The 18,786-nt window shown below is 46.9% G+C and overlaps 1 protein-coding gene across 7 annotated transcripts in view; it reads right to left on the bottom strand.

The window, feature by feature from the left end:
• The window catches only part of EPHX2 (epoxide hydrolase 2), a 53,990-nt gene extending 46,402 nt beyond the window's left edge, over positions 1 to 7,588 (bottom strand). For 4 of the 7 annotated variants that reach the window (XM_063669380.1, XM_054499823.2, XM_054499821.2 and 1 more), the window contains exon 1: positions 7,074 to 7,248. In XM_063669380.1, coding sequence (XP_063525450.1) covers positions 7,074 to 7,174 — 101 coding nt within the window. In that variant the 5' untranslated portion in view covers positions 7,175 to 7,248. Of the gene's footprint in view, positions 1 to 7,073 lie in introns of all 7 variants that reach the window. The other 3 variants (XM_063669381.1, XM_063669382.1, XM_054499819.2) reach the window with 2 other exon arrangements.
• Between the last annotated feature and the right edge of the window lie 11,198 nt (positions 7,589 to 18,786).

The raw sequence follows: 18,786 nt of genomic DNA, 5'->3' as shown, positions 1-18,786 counted from the left end.
CCTCCATATCCTAGCCTACCTCCAGCTCCTCTTCCTGTTAATGATAAGGCTCCTCTAATCTCCCCCACTCAGAAGGAAACAAGCAAAGAAATTTCCAAGAGACCATAAAACCCCCGGGTATCGGTTATGTCCCCTTCAAGCTGTAGGGGGAGGGGAATTTGGCCCAACCTGGGTATATATCCCCTTCTCCCTCTCTGATTTAAAGCAGACCAAGGCAGACCTGGGGAAGTTTTCAGATGATCCTGATAGGTATACAGATGTCCTACAGGGTCTAGGGCAAACCTTTGACCTCACTTAGAGAGATGTCATGCTATTGTTAGATCAAACCCTGCCCTTTAATGAAAAGAATGCGGCTTTAGCTGCAGCCTGAGGGTTTGGTATCTTAGTCAAGTAAATGGTATCTTAGTCAAGTAAGTGATAGAATGACAGCCGAAGAAAGGGACAAATTCCCTACCGGTCAACAAGCCATCCCCAGTATGGATCCCCACTGGGACCTAGACTCAGATCATGGGGACCGGAGTCGCAAATATCTGTTGACCTGTGTTCCAGAAAGACTAAGGAGAATTAGGAAAAAGCCCATGAATTATTCAATGATGTCCACCCATAACTCAGGGAAAGGAAGAAAATCCTACTGCCTTCCTTGAGCGGCTACAGGAGGCCTTAAGAAAATATACTCCCCTGTCACCTGACTCCCTTGAGGGTCAATTGATTCTAAAAGATAAGTTTATTACCCAATCAGCTGCAGATATCAGGAGAAAGCTCCAAAAGCTATCCCTGGGCCCTGAACAAAACTTGGAGACATTATTAAACCTGGCAACCTTGGTGTTCTATAATAGGGACCAAGAGGAACAGGCCGAAAAGGAAAAGTGAGATAAGAGAAAGGCTGCAGCCTTAGTCATGGCCCTCAGACAAACAAACCTTGGTGGTTCAGAGAAGACAGAAAACAGAGCAGGCCAATCACCCAGTAGGGCTTGTTATCAGTGTGCTTTGCAATGACACTTTAAAAAAGATTGTCCAACAAGAAACAAGCTGCCCCCTCACCCATGTCCACTATGCCAAGGCAATCATTGGAAGGCACACTGCCCCAGAGGACAAAGTTTCTCTGGGCCAGAAGCCCCCATCCAGATAATTCAACAACAGGACTGAGGGTGCCTGGGGCAAGTGCCAGCTCATGTCATCACCCTGACTGAGCCCCGGGTAAGTTTAACCATTAAGGGTGAGGAAATTGACTTCCTCCTGGACACTAGTGCAGCCTTCTCAGTGTTAATCTCCTGCCCCGGATGGCTGTCCTCAAGGTCTGTTACCATCCAAGGAATCCTGGGACAGCCTGTAACCAGGTATTTCTCCCACCTTCTCAGTTGTAATTGGGAGACTTTGCTCTTTTCACACGCCTTTCTTCTTGTGCCTGAAAGTCCCACACCCTTATTAGGGAGGGACATATTAGCCAAAGCTAGAGCTATTATCTATATAAATATGGGGAACAAGTTACCCATTTGTTGTCCCCTACTTGAGGAGGGAATCAACCCTGAAGTCTGGGCATTGAAAGGACAATTCAGGAGGGCAAAAAATGCCTGCCCAGTCCAAATCAGGCTAAAAGACCCCACCACTTTTCTTTATCAAAGGCAATATCCCTTAAGGCCTGAAGCTCATAAAGGATTACAGGATATTTTTAGACATTTAAAAGTTCAAGGCTTAGTAAGAAAATGCAGCAGTCCCTGCAACACCCCAATTCCAGGAGTACAAAAACCGAACGTTCAGTGGAGACTAGTACAAGATCTTAGACTCATCACTGAGGCAGTAATTCCTCTATATCCAGCTGTACCCAACCCCTATACCCTGCTCTCTCAAATACCAAAGGAAGCAGAATGGTTCATTGTTCTGGACCTCAAGGATGCCTTCTTCTGCATTCCCCTGCACTCTGACTCCAAGGTTCTCTTTGCCTTTGAGGATCCCACAGACCACATATCCGAACTTATGTGGACGGTCTTGCCTCAAGGGTTTAGGGATAGCCTTCATCTCTTTGGTCAGGCACTGGCCCAAGATCTAGGCCACTTCTCAAGCCCAGGCACTCTGGTCCTTCAGTATGTGGATGATTTACTTATGGTTACCAGTTCAAAAGCCTCATGCCAGCAGGCTACTCTAGATCTCTTGAACTTTCTAGCTAATCAAGGGTACGCAGCATCTACACTGAAGGCACAGTTCTGCCTACAAGTCAAATATCTAGGTCTAATCTTAGCCAGAGGAACCAGGGCTCCCAGCAAAGACTGAATACAGCCTATACTGGCTTGTCCTCACCCTAAGACATTAAAACAGTTGTGGGGGGTTCCTTGGGATCACCAGCTTTTGCCGACTATGGATCCCCAGATACAGCGAGATGGCCAGGCCGCTCTATACTCTAATCAAGGAGACCCAGAGGGCAAACACTAATCTAGTAGAATGGGAACCAGAGGCAGAAACAGCCTCCAAAACCTTAAAGCAGGCCCTAGTAAAAGCTCCAGCTTTAAGCCTTCCCAAAGGACAAGACTCTCTTTATACATCACAGAGAGAGTTGGAATAGCTCTTGGAGTCCTTATTCAGACTCGTGGGACAACCCCACAACCAGTGGCATACCTAAGTAAGGAAATTGATGTAGTGGCAAAAGGCTGGCCTCACTGTTTATGGGTAGTTGCAGCAGTGGCCATCTTAGTATTGGAGGCTATCAAAATAATACAAAGAAAGCATCTCACTGTCTGGACTACTACTGACGTAAATGGCATACTAGGTGCTAAAGGAAATTTATGGCTCTCAGACAACTGCCTGTTTAGATACCAGGCGCTTGTGTGTGGCCCTGAACCCTGCCACTTTTCTCCCAGAGGATGGGGAACCAATCGAGCATGAATGCCAACAGATTGTAGCCCAGACTTATGCCACCGGAGAGGATCTCTTAGAAGTCCCCTTAGCTAATCCTGACCTTAACCTATATACCGATGGAAGTTCATTTGTGGAGAATGGGATACGAAGCGCAGGTTATGCCATAGTTAGTGATGTAACAGTACTTGAAAGTAAGACTCTTTCCTCAGGGACCAGCACCCAGTTAGCAGAACTAGTAGTGCTTACCTGAGCCTTAGAACTGGGAAAGGAAAAAAAAAATGTGTATATAGATAACAAGTATGCTTATCTAATCCTACATGCCCATGCTGCAATATGGAAAGGGAGTTCCTAACCTCTGGGGGAACCCCCATTAAATACCACAAGGAAATCATAGAGTTATTGCACGCAGTGCAAAAACCCAAGGAGGTGGCAGTCTTACACTGCCAAAGCCATCAAAAAGGTGAAGGAGAAAAGGCAGAAGAAAACCATCAGGCAGATGCTGAGGCCAAAATTGCTGCCAGGTGGAACCTCCCATTAGAAATACCTATGGAAGGACCCTTGGTATGGAACAACCCTCTCCAAGAGATTAAGCCCCAGTATTCCCCAACCGAAACAGAATGAGGACTTTCATGGGGGCATAGTTTTCTCCCCTCCAGGTGGTTAACAACAGAAGACGGAAAGGTACTCATACCCGAAGCCAGCCAGTGGAAAATACTTAAGACGCTCCACCAAACTTTTCACTGAGAACACTCATCAAATGGCCAAATCCCTATTTACAGGGCCATATCTCCTTCAGACCATCCAACAGGTAGTTAAAGCCTGTGAGGTGTGCCAAAGGAATAATCCCTTGGTCCATCATAAGGCTCCTCTGGGGGAACAAAGAATAGGGCACTATCCAGGAGAAGACCGGCAGTTAGACTTCACCCATATGCCTAAGTCAAGGGGATTTCAATACTTGTTGGTCTGCGTTGATACCTTTACAAATTGGATGAAGCCTTGCCCTGCAAGACAGAGAAGGCTCAAGAAGTGGTTGAAGTCCTAATTCATGAAATAATTCCTAGATTTGGGCTTCCCCAAAGCTTACAAAGTGACAATGGTCTGGCTTTTAAAGCCACAGTAACTCAGGGAGTTTCCAGGGGCTAGGGATACAAATACCACCTTCACTGTGCCTGGAGGCCACAATCCTCAGGAAAAGCCCATACAAGACCCTGTAACCACGAATACTGAATACCATCTTAACTTTCCAAGCCCCTTTATGCATCCAACACAACCTGTTATCAGGCCTGCCCCTGGGGCACCTACTCTCCCATCAGTGTAATTACACCCTATAACTTCAAGCCTCAACTGATCATAGTAACTCCTGAGTCACCCAAACAGCTCCGTTCAGATGGTTTGTCTGCTTCTCAGGGCCCCCAAAAATCATCACCTCCTCCCTGCTTAACAAACAGTCTGGGTTTTGTAATGGCAAACATACTCCCTGCATGACTGTTCACGCCTGGACCCCCTGCAGCAGTGCCCCCACCACTAGTGAATGCCTTCTTATCCCCTCTTTCAATTACTCTCTTGAATGGTTCCTAGTAGATACAAACGGTTTTTTCTCCAATGGGAAAATAGAACACAGGGAGCCACTCAGTCTGCTCCCAACACCCTTTTCAGCCTCTCACCAGAGCTACCTTGGCAAGTATTCTAGGAGTGTGGGAAAATGAAAACAACAAACTCACACACCTTTTTAACATACACAACTAGTTCATTCTACCCAGCCAAGGCATATTCTTCTTATGTGGAACTTCAACCTACATCTGCCTCCCCACCAGCTGGACAGGCACGTGCACCTTCTCCTAAGTTCCAACACTAACATTGCCACAGGAAATCAGACCCTATCAGTGCCCCTCAAAGCTCAAGTCTGTTAGCACAGGACCATACAACTAATACCCCTACTTATAGGGCTAGGAATGCCCACTGCTACAGGAACCAGAATAGCCAGTTTAACTACTTCATTATCCTACTACCACACACTCTCAGAGGATTTCTCAGATAGTTTGCAATAAATAAATCTATCCTTACTCTACAATCCCAAATAGACTATTTGGCAACAGTGACTCTCCAAAACCGCTAAGGCCTAGACCTCCTCACTGCTGAGAAAGGAGGACTTTGCATCTTCTTAGGGGAGGAGTGTTGTTTTTAAACTAACCAGTCAGGGATAGTACAGGATGCTGCCTGGCACTTACAGGAAAAGGCTTCTGAAACCAGACAACGCCTTTCAAACTCTTATACCAACCTCTGGAGTTGGGCGACTTGGCTTCTCCCCTTTCTAGGTCCCGTGACAGCCATCTTGCTATTACTCACCTTCGGTCTCTGTATTTTTAATCTCCTTCTCAAATTTGTTTCCTCCAGGATCGAGGCCATCAAGCTACAGATGGTCTTACAAATGGAACCCCAAATGAGCTTAACTCACAACTTCTACCGAGGACTGCTAGACCGACCCACTGACCCTTTGACTGGCCTAGAGAGTTCCCCTCTGGAGGACACTACAACTGCAGGGCCCCTTCTTTGCCCCATCCAGCAGGAAGTAGCTAGAGCGGTCATCACCCAGTTCCCAGTAGCAGGTGGGGTGTCCTGTTAGGAGGGGGGATGGAGAGGTGAGGCCAGCTGGACTTCCTAGGTCAAGTGGGGACTTGGGGAACTTTCCTGTCTTACAAGAAAATTGTAAAATGCACCAATCAGTGCTCTGTAAAATGCACCAATCAACACTCTGTAAAATGCACAATCAGCAGGATTCTAAAAGTAGCCAATCACGAGGAGGACTGAAAAAAGGGCACTCTGATAGGACAGAAATGGAACATGGGAGGGACAATAAGGGAATAAAAGCTGGCCACCCCAGCCAGTAGCGGCAACCCGCTGGGGTCCCCTTCCATGCTGTGGAAGCTTTGTCCTTTTGCTCTTCACAATAAACCTCGCTATCGCTCACTCTTTGGGTCTGCGCCATCTTTAAGAGTGTAACACTCACTGCAAAGGTCCACAGCTCCATTCTTGAAGTCAGCAAGACCACGAACCCACTGGCAGGAACCAACTCTGGACACAACTATAGCCTCCAACTCCTGGGCTCAAGCAATCCTCCTGCCTTAGCCTCCCAAGTAGCTGGGGCTACATGCATGCACTAATGTCTAGCTAATTTTATTTTTATTTTTGGAGAGACAGGGTCTTGCTATTTTGCCCAGGCTGGTCTTGAACTCTCAGCCTCAAGTGATCCTCCCACCTTAGCCTCCCAAAGCACAGAGATTACTCGCCTTTCCCTCAAGCTACCTGCCATCTCGTCTTCCTTACTATATTAAAAGCAAAGGCTCCGGACATGGACTACTGAGGTTGGATTTTTGGCTCTGCTCTTTAACAGCTATGTGATTTGGACAGCTGGTTTCTTTCTGTGCCTCAGTTTCCTCATATGTAAAAGGAGGATATGAACAATGGCTTCCATGCCTGGCCTTCTTTTTCACTTTATAAATAAGTATACTTCTCTCCTTTCTGAATGTGGGAATAATACATTGTTTATAAATTTAGAAGTTGGAAACTACAAAAAAAAAAAAAAAAAAAGAGAGAGAGAGAGAAAGAAAATCATTACATTATTCCTAATCCCATTTGATGTACTTTGGCCTATTTCTTTCAGGCACTTTTCTGCATGTACCTTTTTTCCATAGCTGAAACCATATTGTATAAATAGCTTCAGATTCTGGTGGGCTGGTTTTTTCATGTAGTAGAACAGGTATTTTCCCAAGTCCCTGAGCTCTCACTCTGCACACCCCATCTACCATTTCCCAGTGATGTGGCTTTGGGCGTTGCTGCAGTTTGCTATTACACAAGTAAACATGCAACCCACACCTGGGGAGAGAACTTTCTTCTCTCCTGAATCTCAGCTCGCATCTTTAAGCGCCACCCCATTAGACAGGACGCAGCAGAAGAAGAAAGTTCCATGAGTAACTCCTCTCCCTTTTGGAAAAGTTCACAGAAAGCAATTTTGGAGTCCTTGGCAACGTTTAATTATGAACATTCAGAAAGACAACGGATCTCCTCATATGCACTGGCACTTCAGGGCCAGGTCTTTAGTTTCATGATTCGCATGATTCGCAGGGCTCCGGCACAGGAGCAATCTGAAAGCAGGGCTGCAAGCCAAGCGCGGTCTGCCTCCTGAGGCCCCGACCCACTGCGGCGGCGGCGCTGGGCCCCCTTACCTGGGCAGCGCCAGGGCCTCCTCCGTGCGGCCAAGGACGCCGAAGACCGCTGGCAGCGCCAGCACCCCGTCAAGGTCGAACACGGCCGCGCGCAGCGTCATGGCGGCGGGTCTGCAGCCTAGCACCCGGACACGCAGCTAACCCGGGAGATGCGAGAAGGCCAGGGCGCAGGACCCGCCCAGCTTCGCCCGGCTCTGCCCCGCCCCTGCCCTGGCCCCGCCTCCTCCCCACACCGCCTTAACGGGGCTCCGCTCCCTGCCCGGGTTAAGGCTGGACTCTGTCCGGCCGGGAAAGAGGCAGCGGGAGGGGCATAGGAAAGGGAGTCAGAAGGAGAGGTAGAGGAGGCCGGCAAGGCGGGGACCCCAGGCTAGAATCTCGCCTCTGGATGTAACGCCTTCTACTGCCTCAAAGGAAAGTCCAAAGTCTCCTATGCCCCCTCCCCACGCCCCTGCAGTAGCTGGTTGAAGAGGCAAACCCAGGCCCGGGCCTTCCTGAATGGGCCGACAGCTCCCAGCGAACTTGCTGGACTTGGAATGCCTGGGAAAGAGGCCACAGACCGTGTGTGTGTGTGTGTGTGTGTGTGTGTGTGTGTGTGTCTATGTGTCAGCACATCCAGTGACTTTTCTAGATTCAGAACATAAGACCATGTGTGCGTATGTGTGTGTGTGTGTGTGCGTGTGTGTGTGTGTTGGCATATCCAGTGACTTCTGTATTCAGAACATAAGACCGTGTTGGGGGGCGGGGGGAGGGGGCATATCCAGTGACTTTTCTAGATTCAGAACGAAGGATCACAGATCCCTCACTATCCTGACCACTCCTCTAGGCACGCTCTTCTTTGCCAAGGCAAATGTGTTTCTAGAATAAAATATGATGTTCCAGCTATGGTGTGCCAGCCCAGAATATTTCGATTTCAATCTCTTGTGGAATGAGGCTTAGAAGAACTAAATGTAGGCTATTATTTTCCTTTTGTACACGCTACTTGTAATAATTCTGTCTTAAAATGTGCGAGGTTTGTTTTTAATCACCGATTTCCACACTATTGGCTCATTTATGTTCCTAGAAAAACTAAAACTTTGGCTGGGAGTCCTTGAGCTGTTGTAGTGCAGCTCCATGAATTAAAAACCATGTCTTTGGTGGAGACCAAACAGAGTGAGTGAGATCTCCAACAGTGGAGAATTTACTCTTGAATGTGTCTCTTTGGATTTATCCAAGATACCCTCCACCACGGAGCTTCAAGAACCTTGTGAGAGGTTGTCAGATACCTCACTGTAACTGGGAGGTCTATAACAGCCTCTGGATCTAGCAATCAACAACAAGATTGACCAGAGCTGTGGGTTTCCTCTGGGCTGTTTGCCCTTAGCAAGCCATGCTGTTGCTTCCCTCTCTAGCTTGGTAACCTCTTCCAGGCTCCTGCCTGGAGCAGTTATTAGTGTTTTCTGAGATTCTTGCCAAAGAAGCAGAGAGTGGCCAACACTGCCAAATGTTACAGGAAGAACGGAAAAAAAGCTGTCCAATTTTGGACTTGGATGACACTGGATGTTTCAGAACACTTTTTGTGGGCCCTTTGTGGTAGAAACTAGATTACTCTGGATTTGAAGACTGAAAGATTGGCAGAGAAGGGAATACAGCAAGCTAGTTTCTCATGAAGTTAGTTGATCTCAAAGGTATAATTGAATTTTAAAAAATAGAAAGCAAATTGCAGCCTGACCTATATAGTATGAAACCTGTTAAATCTCCAGATTGGGCATGGTGGCACACACCTGTAATCCCAGCACTTTGGGAGGCTGAGGTGGGAGAACTGCTTGAGGCCAGGAGTTTGAGACAAACCTGGGCAACAAGGCAAGACCTTCTCTCTATAAAAAATAAAAATAAAATATTAGCTAGGCATGGTGGTGCATGCCAGTAGTCTCTGCTATTCAGGAGGCTGAGGTGGGAAGATCACTTTATCCCAGGAAGTGGAGGCTGCAGTGAGCCATGATTGTGCCACTGCACTCCAGCCTGGGTGACACAGCAAGACAAGACTCTACCTCCAAAAAAAAGAGAAAAAAAAATTAAATCTCCAACTTAGAGTTTCCTTTGGGCTCCAGACTTGCCAACTTCTTACTCGACATCTTACTCAACATCAATATCCAACTTCTTATTGAACATCTTCTCTTGAGTGTCTACCTTTGAGATCTCAAATTTATCATGGCTAAAACAGAACTCTCGCTCCATTTCTACTTCCCACGCCTGTTCCTCCTAGTGTGTTCCCTATCTTACAAACTGGCATCCCCATTGACTCAGTGGCTCAGTCCCGAGACCACGGAGTTGCTTCCAGATCCCTGGCTCCCAGCCAAACCATATGTTCGTGTTTCTAGCGGTGGCCCGCTGATCGAGGCAGAGATAGCAGCTTCTAGTTCTATGGTGGTGTTTTCTGGGAGTCCTTCCTAAAGGCTCAGTCTGGAGCTCACTCCTCCATTCCGTTCAAAGATTGTGTAGGCTTGCAGTCTCTCATCTTAAATCCCTTTCTTCTCTTTCTGTTTAAAATAACTACACTGATTTCTGTTGCCTGCATCTGAATTCTGCATCTAGCACAGTATTGCTTATGAATACATAAGTATATTTATACAAGCAGTAAAGTGTAGAGGAACGACACACCTACAGAACTAGATTTCATAAAGCCCCCTTTTGAGAAGAAAAATTTAAAAACGTAGAAATATGAGTTTCACTTTCCTCTTTGGTTAAGAGAAAGCCATGAAGCCATCGCATGGACTTTTATTTATTCAGGAGCAGTTAACTTGTAAATAGCTCTGGTGTGGAATATTTTATAATGCCTTGCGAGTTACAGAACTTTCTGATTGAATTGCTTAGGCAAAGATTAAAGGTCTCAATTGCATTTCACTGCACTTTGCGCTTTTTCATGGTCATGCTTCTCCTGTGTTTTCTGCTACTAAGGTACAGAGAGATAAAGGCTTACCCAGCAGGGCTATGGGAACTGGGTGGCTTTTTGAAATGTAAATCCTAACCCCTATGTCTTCTAATTTTAATATTTATGAAATATGTTTTAGGTGATAGCATGAATCATAAAAGATGGCTAATGTAGTAGTGAAAATTTATAAATTACACCTGATTTCAATCACTAAATTCATAATGAACGTACAGTGACCTCATTAAGGTTTATTTTGGGTTTTCTGCCATTCCTACGCTTTCTGCAACTTCCTGCTAGTCCTTGATTGTCCAACCCTATTTTATAAAATCTGTTTAACCACTAGGGGTTGAGAGGGAGGACTTTACACTGCTGCTTCTCTCTACTGTAGATACTTTAATGGAGTTCAAAGTAAAGCTACCTCTGGCAGTTTTCTAAACCTACAAACCACTTGAAGTTTTGTCTTTTTTTCAATGCAGCAAATGAACGAGTGTCTTTCGTTCCATCAACAAATATGTATCAAGCACCTTCTATGTGCCAGGCACTGTTCTAGGCACTTGGGATCAATTGTTAAATAAATTGGACAAATATAGGGGCCGTCAAGGATCTTCCATTTTAGTGGAATAATGAATTCAAATAGTGGTGGCTGGTGGTTTCTGGAGCAGTGAGAAGAATGAGATTGGGAATAGTGGTGGTGGCTACTTGCCATTTTTCTTATTTGTCATTTTCCAGCTTCCTAACATCTATAACCTTTTCTTACATACAGAAAATTCCAGCCGGGCATGGTGGCTCACACCTGTAATCACAGCACTTTGGAAGGCTGAGGCGGGTGGATCACCCGAGGTCAAGAGTTGGAGACCGGCCTGGCCAACATGGGGAAACCCCGTCTCTATTAAAAATATGAAACTTATCTGGGTGTAGTGGCACACACCTGTAATCCCAGCTACTTGGGAGGCTGAGGCAGAAGAATTGCTTGAACCTGGGAGGCGGAGGTTGCAGTAAGCCAAGATCATGCCACTGCACTCACAACCTGGGCAACAGAGCAAGACTCTGTCAAAAGAAAGAGAAGAGAAGAGAAGAAGAGAAAATTCCATCTGGCAGTGATGAAGTTCTGCTTCAGAGATACACAACATCCTTTGAACATCTTCTATTTTGATAGTTCTCACTGTTTGAGAACTACTACTGTTTTGAGTTCTACCTTCTCACAGTAGAACCCACAAACAACATGTTGCCCAGGCTTCCTTAATGCTGGCCAGGTGCACGGGCTCTGCCAATTGGGCACACTCACCAGGGATTTGGGAATGGGGATGGGCAGCCCAAAGCCACAGCTGTGTGAGCGGGAACTTTCTTTCGGCGAAGGCAGAAGCAGCAGCATCTAGTTTTCCTGGGGAGGCTGTGATGGAGCTTCTCCGCTTTGGTCCTGAGTGTACTTGGTGCCCACGCTGGGGCAGAGCGGTGGCTTTGTTAAAATTGCACCAAGGTGTGGCCTGCGGTCACTGTGCTATTCTTGGCTATATAGTTTCCAAAGCTGCATCTCTTGTCCTCCCTGAGATTCTGTGTGTTGTTAATGTCTATAATAAGCCCCTTTCTGCTTATATGACCGAGAGGAAGCTCTGTAGTTGTAATAAAAACCCTATAACGCATACCTGCCTTATGAATGTCGGTAGAAGGAAGAACTGCATCGACTGCAGAATTTGGAAATGCCCTGTGCCCACTCCCCAGCCTGCCTGGAAGTGAGAGTGAAGGCCTGTGAGCTCCATTCAGCAACTCAGGTGCACCAACCCAGCCTTTACAGTGGGAGCAGGTGAAGGAAACAGGCCAGAGGAGAAGGGTGTCAGTCGGCAGTTTCAAGGGCAGCAGCAGCAGCAGCCAGGGTCCCTGGCTGGCAGGGACGGTGCAGGCCCCGAGGCCCTCAGCACCCAACTGCAGCAGTGGTGTCTTCACAAGTCCATTTCTGTGCTATGAGTTTGGCAATGACCTTGCTCTTGTTTTCCAGGCTTAGTTCTCCAAGCTCCCAGGGGCCCTCACTGATATCCTGCCCTCAAATTCTGTGCTTAAGTCAGCCAGAGTAGGCACTTCTCACTCTTCAGCAACTCCAAAAACCCTTCTACTGTGCCATCTGGAACTTGGTTTTATTATCAGCGTAATTCACCATTTCCTCAACCTCTTTGCCATTCTCTTCCCCTCCTGCTGTACCCGAAACCTGGCTCTCCCCTGAGGAAACTGCTTTCTTTTTTTTTTGAGATGGGGTCTCACTGTGTTGCCCAGGCTGGAGTGCACTGGCATGATCCTAGCTCACTATTGAGAGCAGTAGGAGGCAGCCAAACGCCTGGGCAGATAGGGGCAGGTCTCTGGTGAAACCCCACCTCCAAGCCGAAGACAGTTTAAAGCCTGAACACCAAACTACAAGTTAAATCCCCAGATTGGATGGAGAATTTGTCTTCCTGTTTGGCACACTTTCCTCAGATTGTTCCCACCCTGCACCTATTTGACATATACCTAACCTTTCCTAATTTGTTTTCTGCATTGTCATGCCCACCTTTGAGTGGTGTCTTCACTTTAACCTTTTTTGCATACTCACAAACCAATCAGCATGCACTCCCCATCCTGAGTCCATAAAAGGCCCCGGACCCAGCCATATGAGGGACTTTCCCACCTTTGGGTAGGGGGACCACCCCCATGTCCTCTCTCTGCTGAAAGCTGTTTCGTTGCTCAATAAGAGTCTTCTCCACCCTTCTCACCCTTCCATGTCCAGCATATCTTCATTCTTTTTGCGTGCAGTACAAGAGCTTGGGAACCGCCAAACATGGGTACAAGCTATAACACAGGCAAGCTGGGGCACGCCAGCTTAGCCAAGCAGGGCCTGGGTGGGGTGTCACTGGCCAGAAGTCCCCAGCTTGCAAAGTGATTGAGAAGAAAAATCCTACATCACTGTAACCTCGAACTCCTTAACTTAAGCGATTCTCCCACCTTAGCCTCCTGAATAGCTCAGACTACAAGCACATGCCATTGTGCTTGGCTAATTTTTAAATTTTTTGTAGAGATGGGGTCTTGTTGCTCAGGCTGGTCTCAAACTCCTGGCTTCAAGCTCCTGCCTCGGCTTCCTAAAGTGTTGGGATGACAGATGTGAACCACCATGCCTGGCCCCCACCGCACGCCTGGCCCCCACTGCATGCCTGGTCCCCACTGCACGCCTGGCCCCCACTGCACGCCTGGCCCCCACTGCATGCCTGGCCGCTACCTCATGCCCGGCTCCCACCACAGTCTTTGCAAATGCTCAGTGTTCTCTCCCCTCCTCCCCTGTGCCACTGGGCAAGGACAGGCAGCTGTCCTTCTTGGTCCTCATCACAGCTCCTGAATTGTCCCTGAAGACCCACTAATTCTACTATTCTTCTCTAATCCGTTTTCTCTTCTAATCTCCTAGAAGACTATGTAAGCTCCCTTCTCTGCTTGCATCTCCAATACTCTCTCCCCTATCCTTACTCTCAGCCAATACCTTTTCTTCCTATTTCTTTGAGAAAATTGGGACAAACAGAAAACTTCCACTGGATCCCAGCCACCTGTCAACCCCTCTACCTGCACCTAAGCAGATTCTCTGCTGCCACAATGTCCAGGCCCCACCACTCTTAGCCGAGGCCGGCTTTCTACTGAGGCATTAGATTTGATGCGCCTGTAGGCAAGAGAACAATGCCCCATCTCCCACGTTGTTGGTTAACTCCTCTATGGGATCATCTCATTCTCATACCAACAAAAATAACATATTTAGCCCACATTTCCCTCCAGTTACCATCGTATTTCTCTCTTTTAAAGAGAAAGTCTGTGAGAGAGTTGTTCCTACTTTTTATCACTAAGCCTTCTTGGCCCATTCTCCATGAACTCATTGAAATCATGCTTTTGTCTTTATTCCTTGCTGAAAGTCATCTTGCCAACATCCCAAAAAAACCTCTACCTGGCTAAATCCAAAGGTCAATGGAAGTCCTCGTGGCACCTGACCTATCAGCAGCCTTTGGCCCAGCTGCTCGTCTCTCTTCCTTAGCAGGCCATCTTTCCTGGCTTCTGAGATCCTTTCTCGCTTGGCTTTCGTCCTCTCCCCCAGGCTGCTCCTGCCTGATTTCCTTTGCAGGCTCATCATTGTCCTAATCTCTAAATAAAAAGTTGGTCCTTGGACCTCTTCTTCTTATCTACAATCACCCTTTTGGTGATCTTGGCCAGTCTCTTCTTCCTAAATGAGTTCTTTTGTAGTCTTCCTCACGCGTGACCTCTGGCCACAGTCAACTGCAGGCAGATCACGTGGGTCTCTTGTTTCCATGTCAAGAGGGCCTCAGAAAGGTAACAGCCATGGGGAGGCTGCAATGTCCCACTGCCCCACCTGTGTCAGAAACGGCAATGACCCCCCCTCTCATCCTCCTGCAATGTCTCTACATTGTTCTCTACTGAGAAAGCATAACATCGTGCACACTTTGAAGGAGAAACACTTAAAGAGATATATTGAAAGTGCATTCAGAGGTGAGGCAACTAATTCATAACTTCCCAGGTGCTAAAATTCAAGCTCAAATTTCAATCCTGTGATTTGCCCAATTGTTGCATCACTTAGTTCATAGCACTGACTGGAAGAAATGAGACTTTAAGAATTGGGGGGCCGGGCGCGGTGGCTCATGCCTGTAATCCCAGCACTTTGGGAGGTCAGGGCTGGCAGACCACCTGAAATCGGGAGTTTGAGACCAGCCTGACCAACATGGTGAAATTCCATCTCTACTGAAAATACAAAATTAGTTGGATATTGTGGCGCATGCCCGTAATCCCAGCGACTCGGGAGGCTGAGGCAGGAGAATCGCTTGAACTCGGGAGGCAGAGGTTGTGCTGAGCCGAGATCGCACCATGGCACTCCAGCCTGGGCAGCAAGAACGAAACTCCTTCTCAACAGCAACAGCAACAACAACAAAAAGAATTGGGAAGGTTTCCATGATAAATGCCATGGAGCCTTCCTTATCAATGAAAAATGTTTATCTTTCTCTGCCTGATGAGCCTGCTCCTGCCTAAGCTGAAAATCCTGTCACATCCTTGCCTGAAGGATACACCACATACCCCAGGTAAACCAGTTTGCTTCATGATCCACCCCCTCCCTGCCTCTAGACTTCAACTAGAGTCAGATCTCCACATGTCCTGTCAGGTGGGGCATGGGAAAACCTGAGAAGAAACATAAAACACACCCCAAGTCTGCAAGATTCTGCTTGTTTGTGGTCACAATCTGGTGAATATACACAGGAATGGACTCTTGAGGTACTAGACCAAGGACAGAAAGTTGAAATAGAGTTTGGCTGACAGGGGTGTGCTTTCTAAAGATTTGGGTTTAGTCTACAAAGTCGAACAGCTGGAGAAAGTACTCACAGTTTGCTCAACTGGTAGTCCATGCAAAGTGAAGATGAGATACCAGAAATTAGTTCAACGTAATGGAAGACTTGGAGGAACAGGAATATTGGAATGGATTTCTTAATATATGACCTGCTTGCCTTCCTCCTGATGTGGAAGGACTCATCAGAGACTTCTTTTTCCAAGACCTTGAGATGTGCATTGGTGAGGAAGAACCATTATCTCAATTACAGGAAAGTGCGGGAAGTGGTTTGAACCTTCGGTCCCAAGGTTAGAGTTAGGGAAACTTCTCAGTATGTGGCTGTATTAGTCCATCCTCACATTGCTGTAAATACCTGAGACTGGGTAATTTATAAAGAAAAGAGTCTTAATTGGCTCACGGTTTACAGGCTGTACAGGAAGCATGGCTGGGGAGGCCTCAGGAAACTTACAGTTATGGCAGAAAGCAAAGGGGAAGCAGGCATGTCTTCACATTTCTACAACAGAAGGAAGAAGAGAGAAGGGGGAGATTCTACAGTCTCTTAAACACCAGATCCTGTGAGAACTCACTCACTATCATGAGAACAGCAAGGAAGAAATCCACCCTTATGATCCAGTCACCTCCCACCACGCTCCACCTCCAACATTGGGGATTACAATTTGACATGAGATTTAGGTGGCAACACAAATCCAAACCTATCAATGGCACACGTCCATCATCTGTCTGCTGAAGGAGGAAGCAAGAGGAAGCTGTGTAGTGCCCCCTACCTAACAAAACCATAAATGCAATTAATACAATGTCTCCAGAGGAATCCCAAGGATTAGGGCCACCAGCAAAGGCTGTAAGGATGCAGAAGTGGTAATTTTGATGATCTCCAAATGCTACCTAAGGTAGATGGGTCTCATAGAATGTCAGTGGTTCATTGTAAACTTAAGTGATTCCGATTACAGAAGCTGTTCCCAATGTGGCCCAAATGCTCATCTTCCCAGCAGCAGTGGCAAACCCTGGTCTCTAGATGTGCTGGCAGAGCCCAGAGGTTCAAATTATTCACTTGGTGGCAAGTTTATTGTAGTGAATGCGTTACATGCTTGAGAAGGCAGCCATCTGGCTTTTGTGGAATACAGTAGGTGCTTATTCTGGAGAATGGCTGGAGAGGAAAGCAAGACATACCTACTCTAACCTCATGATCTGTTACTACAATGAGCACTATACCTGTCTGTATTCTCTTACTGGCTTTGCTAATTTATTTCATATTCTGCCCACCCCATTACTTTCTATGTGTGTGTTTTGGGTGAACGTTATCATTTATTCCATAGAAAACAGAATTTCAAGATGGCATCTGTGTCAGGAATTAGAGCAGGAGGCTGGACTTGGAGCTGGATGGTCACTGGTGAGACTTGGGGTTCTATCCCTGTGGAGTTAGGATGGGGTTAGGGGGAGGCTTTTTGCTTGTGTGAGGAATGGTTGCATTCTGCTAGATTCTGTATTTGTATGTTTGGCATCCACTATATGCACGGCCAAACTAACAGTCAACTGTTACATCTCCCCTGCAATCAGCTTTTGCAGGTGCACTACAGTTATAGTACAAGCCCTCTGCCTAATCTTGACTCAGTATCCCCAACAGCACCATTTGTCTAACTCTCACACACCGAGCCAGTATTCCTCCTGCCCTAAATCACCTCAAAGCTAGGTACTGGGCAATTAGAGACCACCCCTATAGCCCAGAGCCCACCAAGATTATTCAAACTATCTCATTGCAGACTGCTTCCTTGCACTGCCCTGGTTTTCCCAGGGAAACCTCATGAAAGCTTGGGGCCAGGCTTCCCACATTGTGCCCTCCACGTCCTGACACTCTCTGGTGCTGCTCTGTGTGGCCCTGCGGGGATGTGCCACCCCTCCTGTTTCTAGGGATCTGTGAGTATAAACTCCTTCCTTTATGACAGTCACTTCTGTGTCTGCATGTCTTACCAAACCTGATTAAAACAAATTCTGGGTGCAAATTTTAGGACAATTAGGTGTAAACATTTTTTTTCAAAGTGTGATGATGGAAAGTCGAGTGTGCACTGATGTTGGGAGCCAAAGAGCTAGATTTCGGGTGGCGGGGAGGGGGGTGCTTTCCAGCATTGAAACAACTTTCAAATATTTCAAGAATGTCCCCCCTCTTGAAATGGGCAGAGCCCACCTTCCACATAGAAGCTCAAAACCTCAGATTCCTGCTTCCTTGGCCTTCCTGGCATCTGGTTTGGGAGCACATGCTTTAATCAGATGCATCTGTTTCCACCTTTATATGCAGAGCTAGTGACACAAAGGAGCAGGGCTGGAGGAGAATTAACTGTGGCAGTGGCCGCAGCAGCAGGGACGCCTGCTTCCAGGGACAGCGGTGACAGCGGCACCCATGACGGTGCCAGGTTCACATGCAGCTCTGTAGCAGAAAGACCCACCACGCTGGCCGTGGGGCAGAGGCTTTCCTCTTCTCCCTGCTCTCCAAGCAGCCCCTCCAGCTTTCTAGGTGCTTCTGTGAACCACCCGTTGTTCCTCAATAAAACCATTCTCCACTTAAAGTAATTGGTAGGTTTTTACTGCTTGCAACCAAGAATCCCGATGGATACAAGCTGTGATTTTCTTTTCTTTTCTTTTCTTTCCTTTCCTTTTTTCTTTTTTCTTATTTCTTCCCTCCTTCCCTGCCTTCCTTCCTTCTTTCCTCCCTTCCTTCCTTCAGTCTCCAGATGAAAAATGTATACATCTAACTTTATATATATGTAAATATGGTAAAATATTAACATTTATTAATTATGAATAGTGGAAATATGAGTGTTTATGGTTTTTTGGTATTTTATGTCTTTTAATTCTCTCAAAAGATAATGCTAGCAATCGCATGCACATGTGTACACACAATGCATGTGTGTGTTTGTGTTTATTTGTGCTAATTGACTCCTCATAGTAAACCTATGAGGCAGGAGCCATTGTTCACACCCTCTTTTTACATCTGAGGAAACTGAGGCATAGGAAGCTGAAGAGGCCTGTCCAGGATTATGCAGCTGTTCAAGAGCAGAGCTAGAAATTCAACCTCAGCAGTCTGTGGCTGGGTCATGTCCAGGGCCTTTGCTTTTAACAAAATAAGGGAGATGAGCTAGCAAGTAGCTTGAGGGAAAGGCCAAAAGCAAAGAGTGATTTCAGGGTGGGGGATGAGCTTAGTTAGGGGCTGAAGGGAAGGAACAAGTTGGGAGGAGAGGGAGGGTCTGAGAAAGCCCGGGCTGTTAATAGATGGGGTGATGTCAAGATCACAGTGAGCCAGGATTCGCCATGCATGGAAGGAGACAGGAGTCCTGATCTGATGCTAGAGAAAAGGAGGCTTCACCGGAAAATCAAAGGCAAGGTCACCTGCAAGGAGGCTGAGGGGATGATAGAGAAGCAGCCACACCGGCTGGCCGTGCAAGTGACCAGTGGTCCTCTAGGGT

Source organism: Pongo pygmaeus, chromosome 7 (genome assembly GCF_028885625.2).
Source record: "Pongo pygmaeus isolate AG05252 chromosome 7, NHGRI_mPonPyg2-v2.0_pri, whole genome shotgun sequence".
Classification (NCBI taxonomy): domain Eukaryota; kingdom Metazoa; phylum Chordata; class Mammalia; order Primates; family Hominidae; genus Pongo; species Pongo pygmaeus.
The sequence above is the reverse complement of the archived record's forward strand: the minus strand, read 5'-3'. Positions and strand labels throughout refer to the sequence as shown.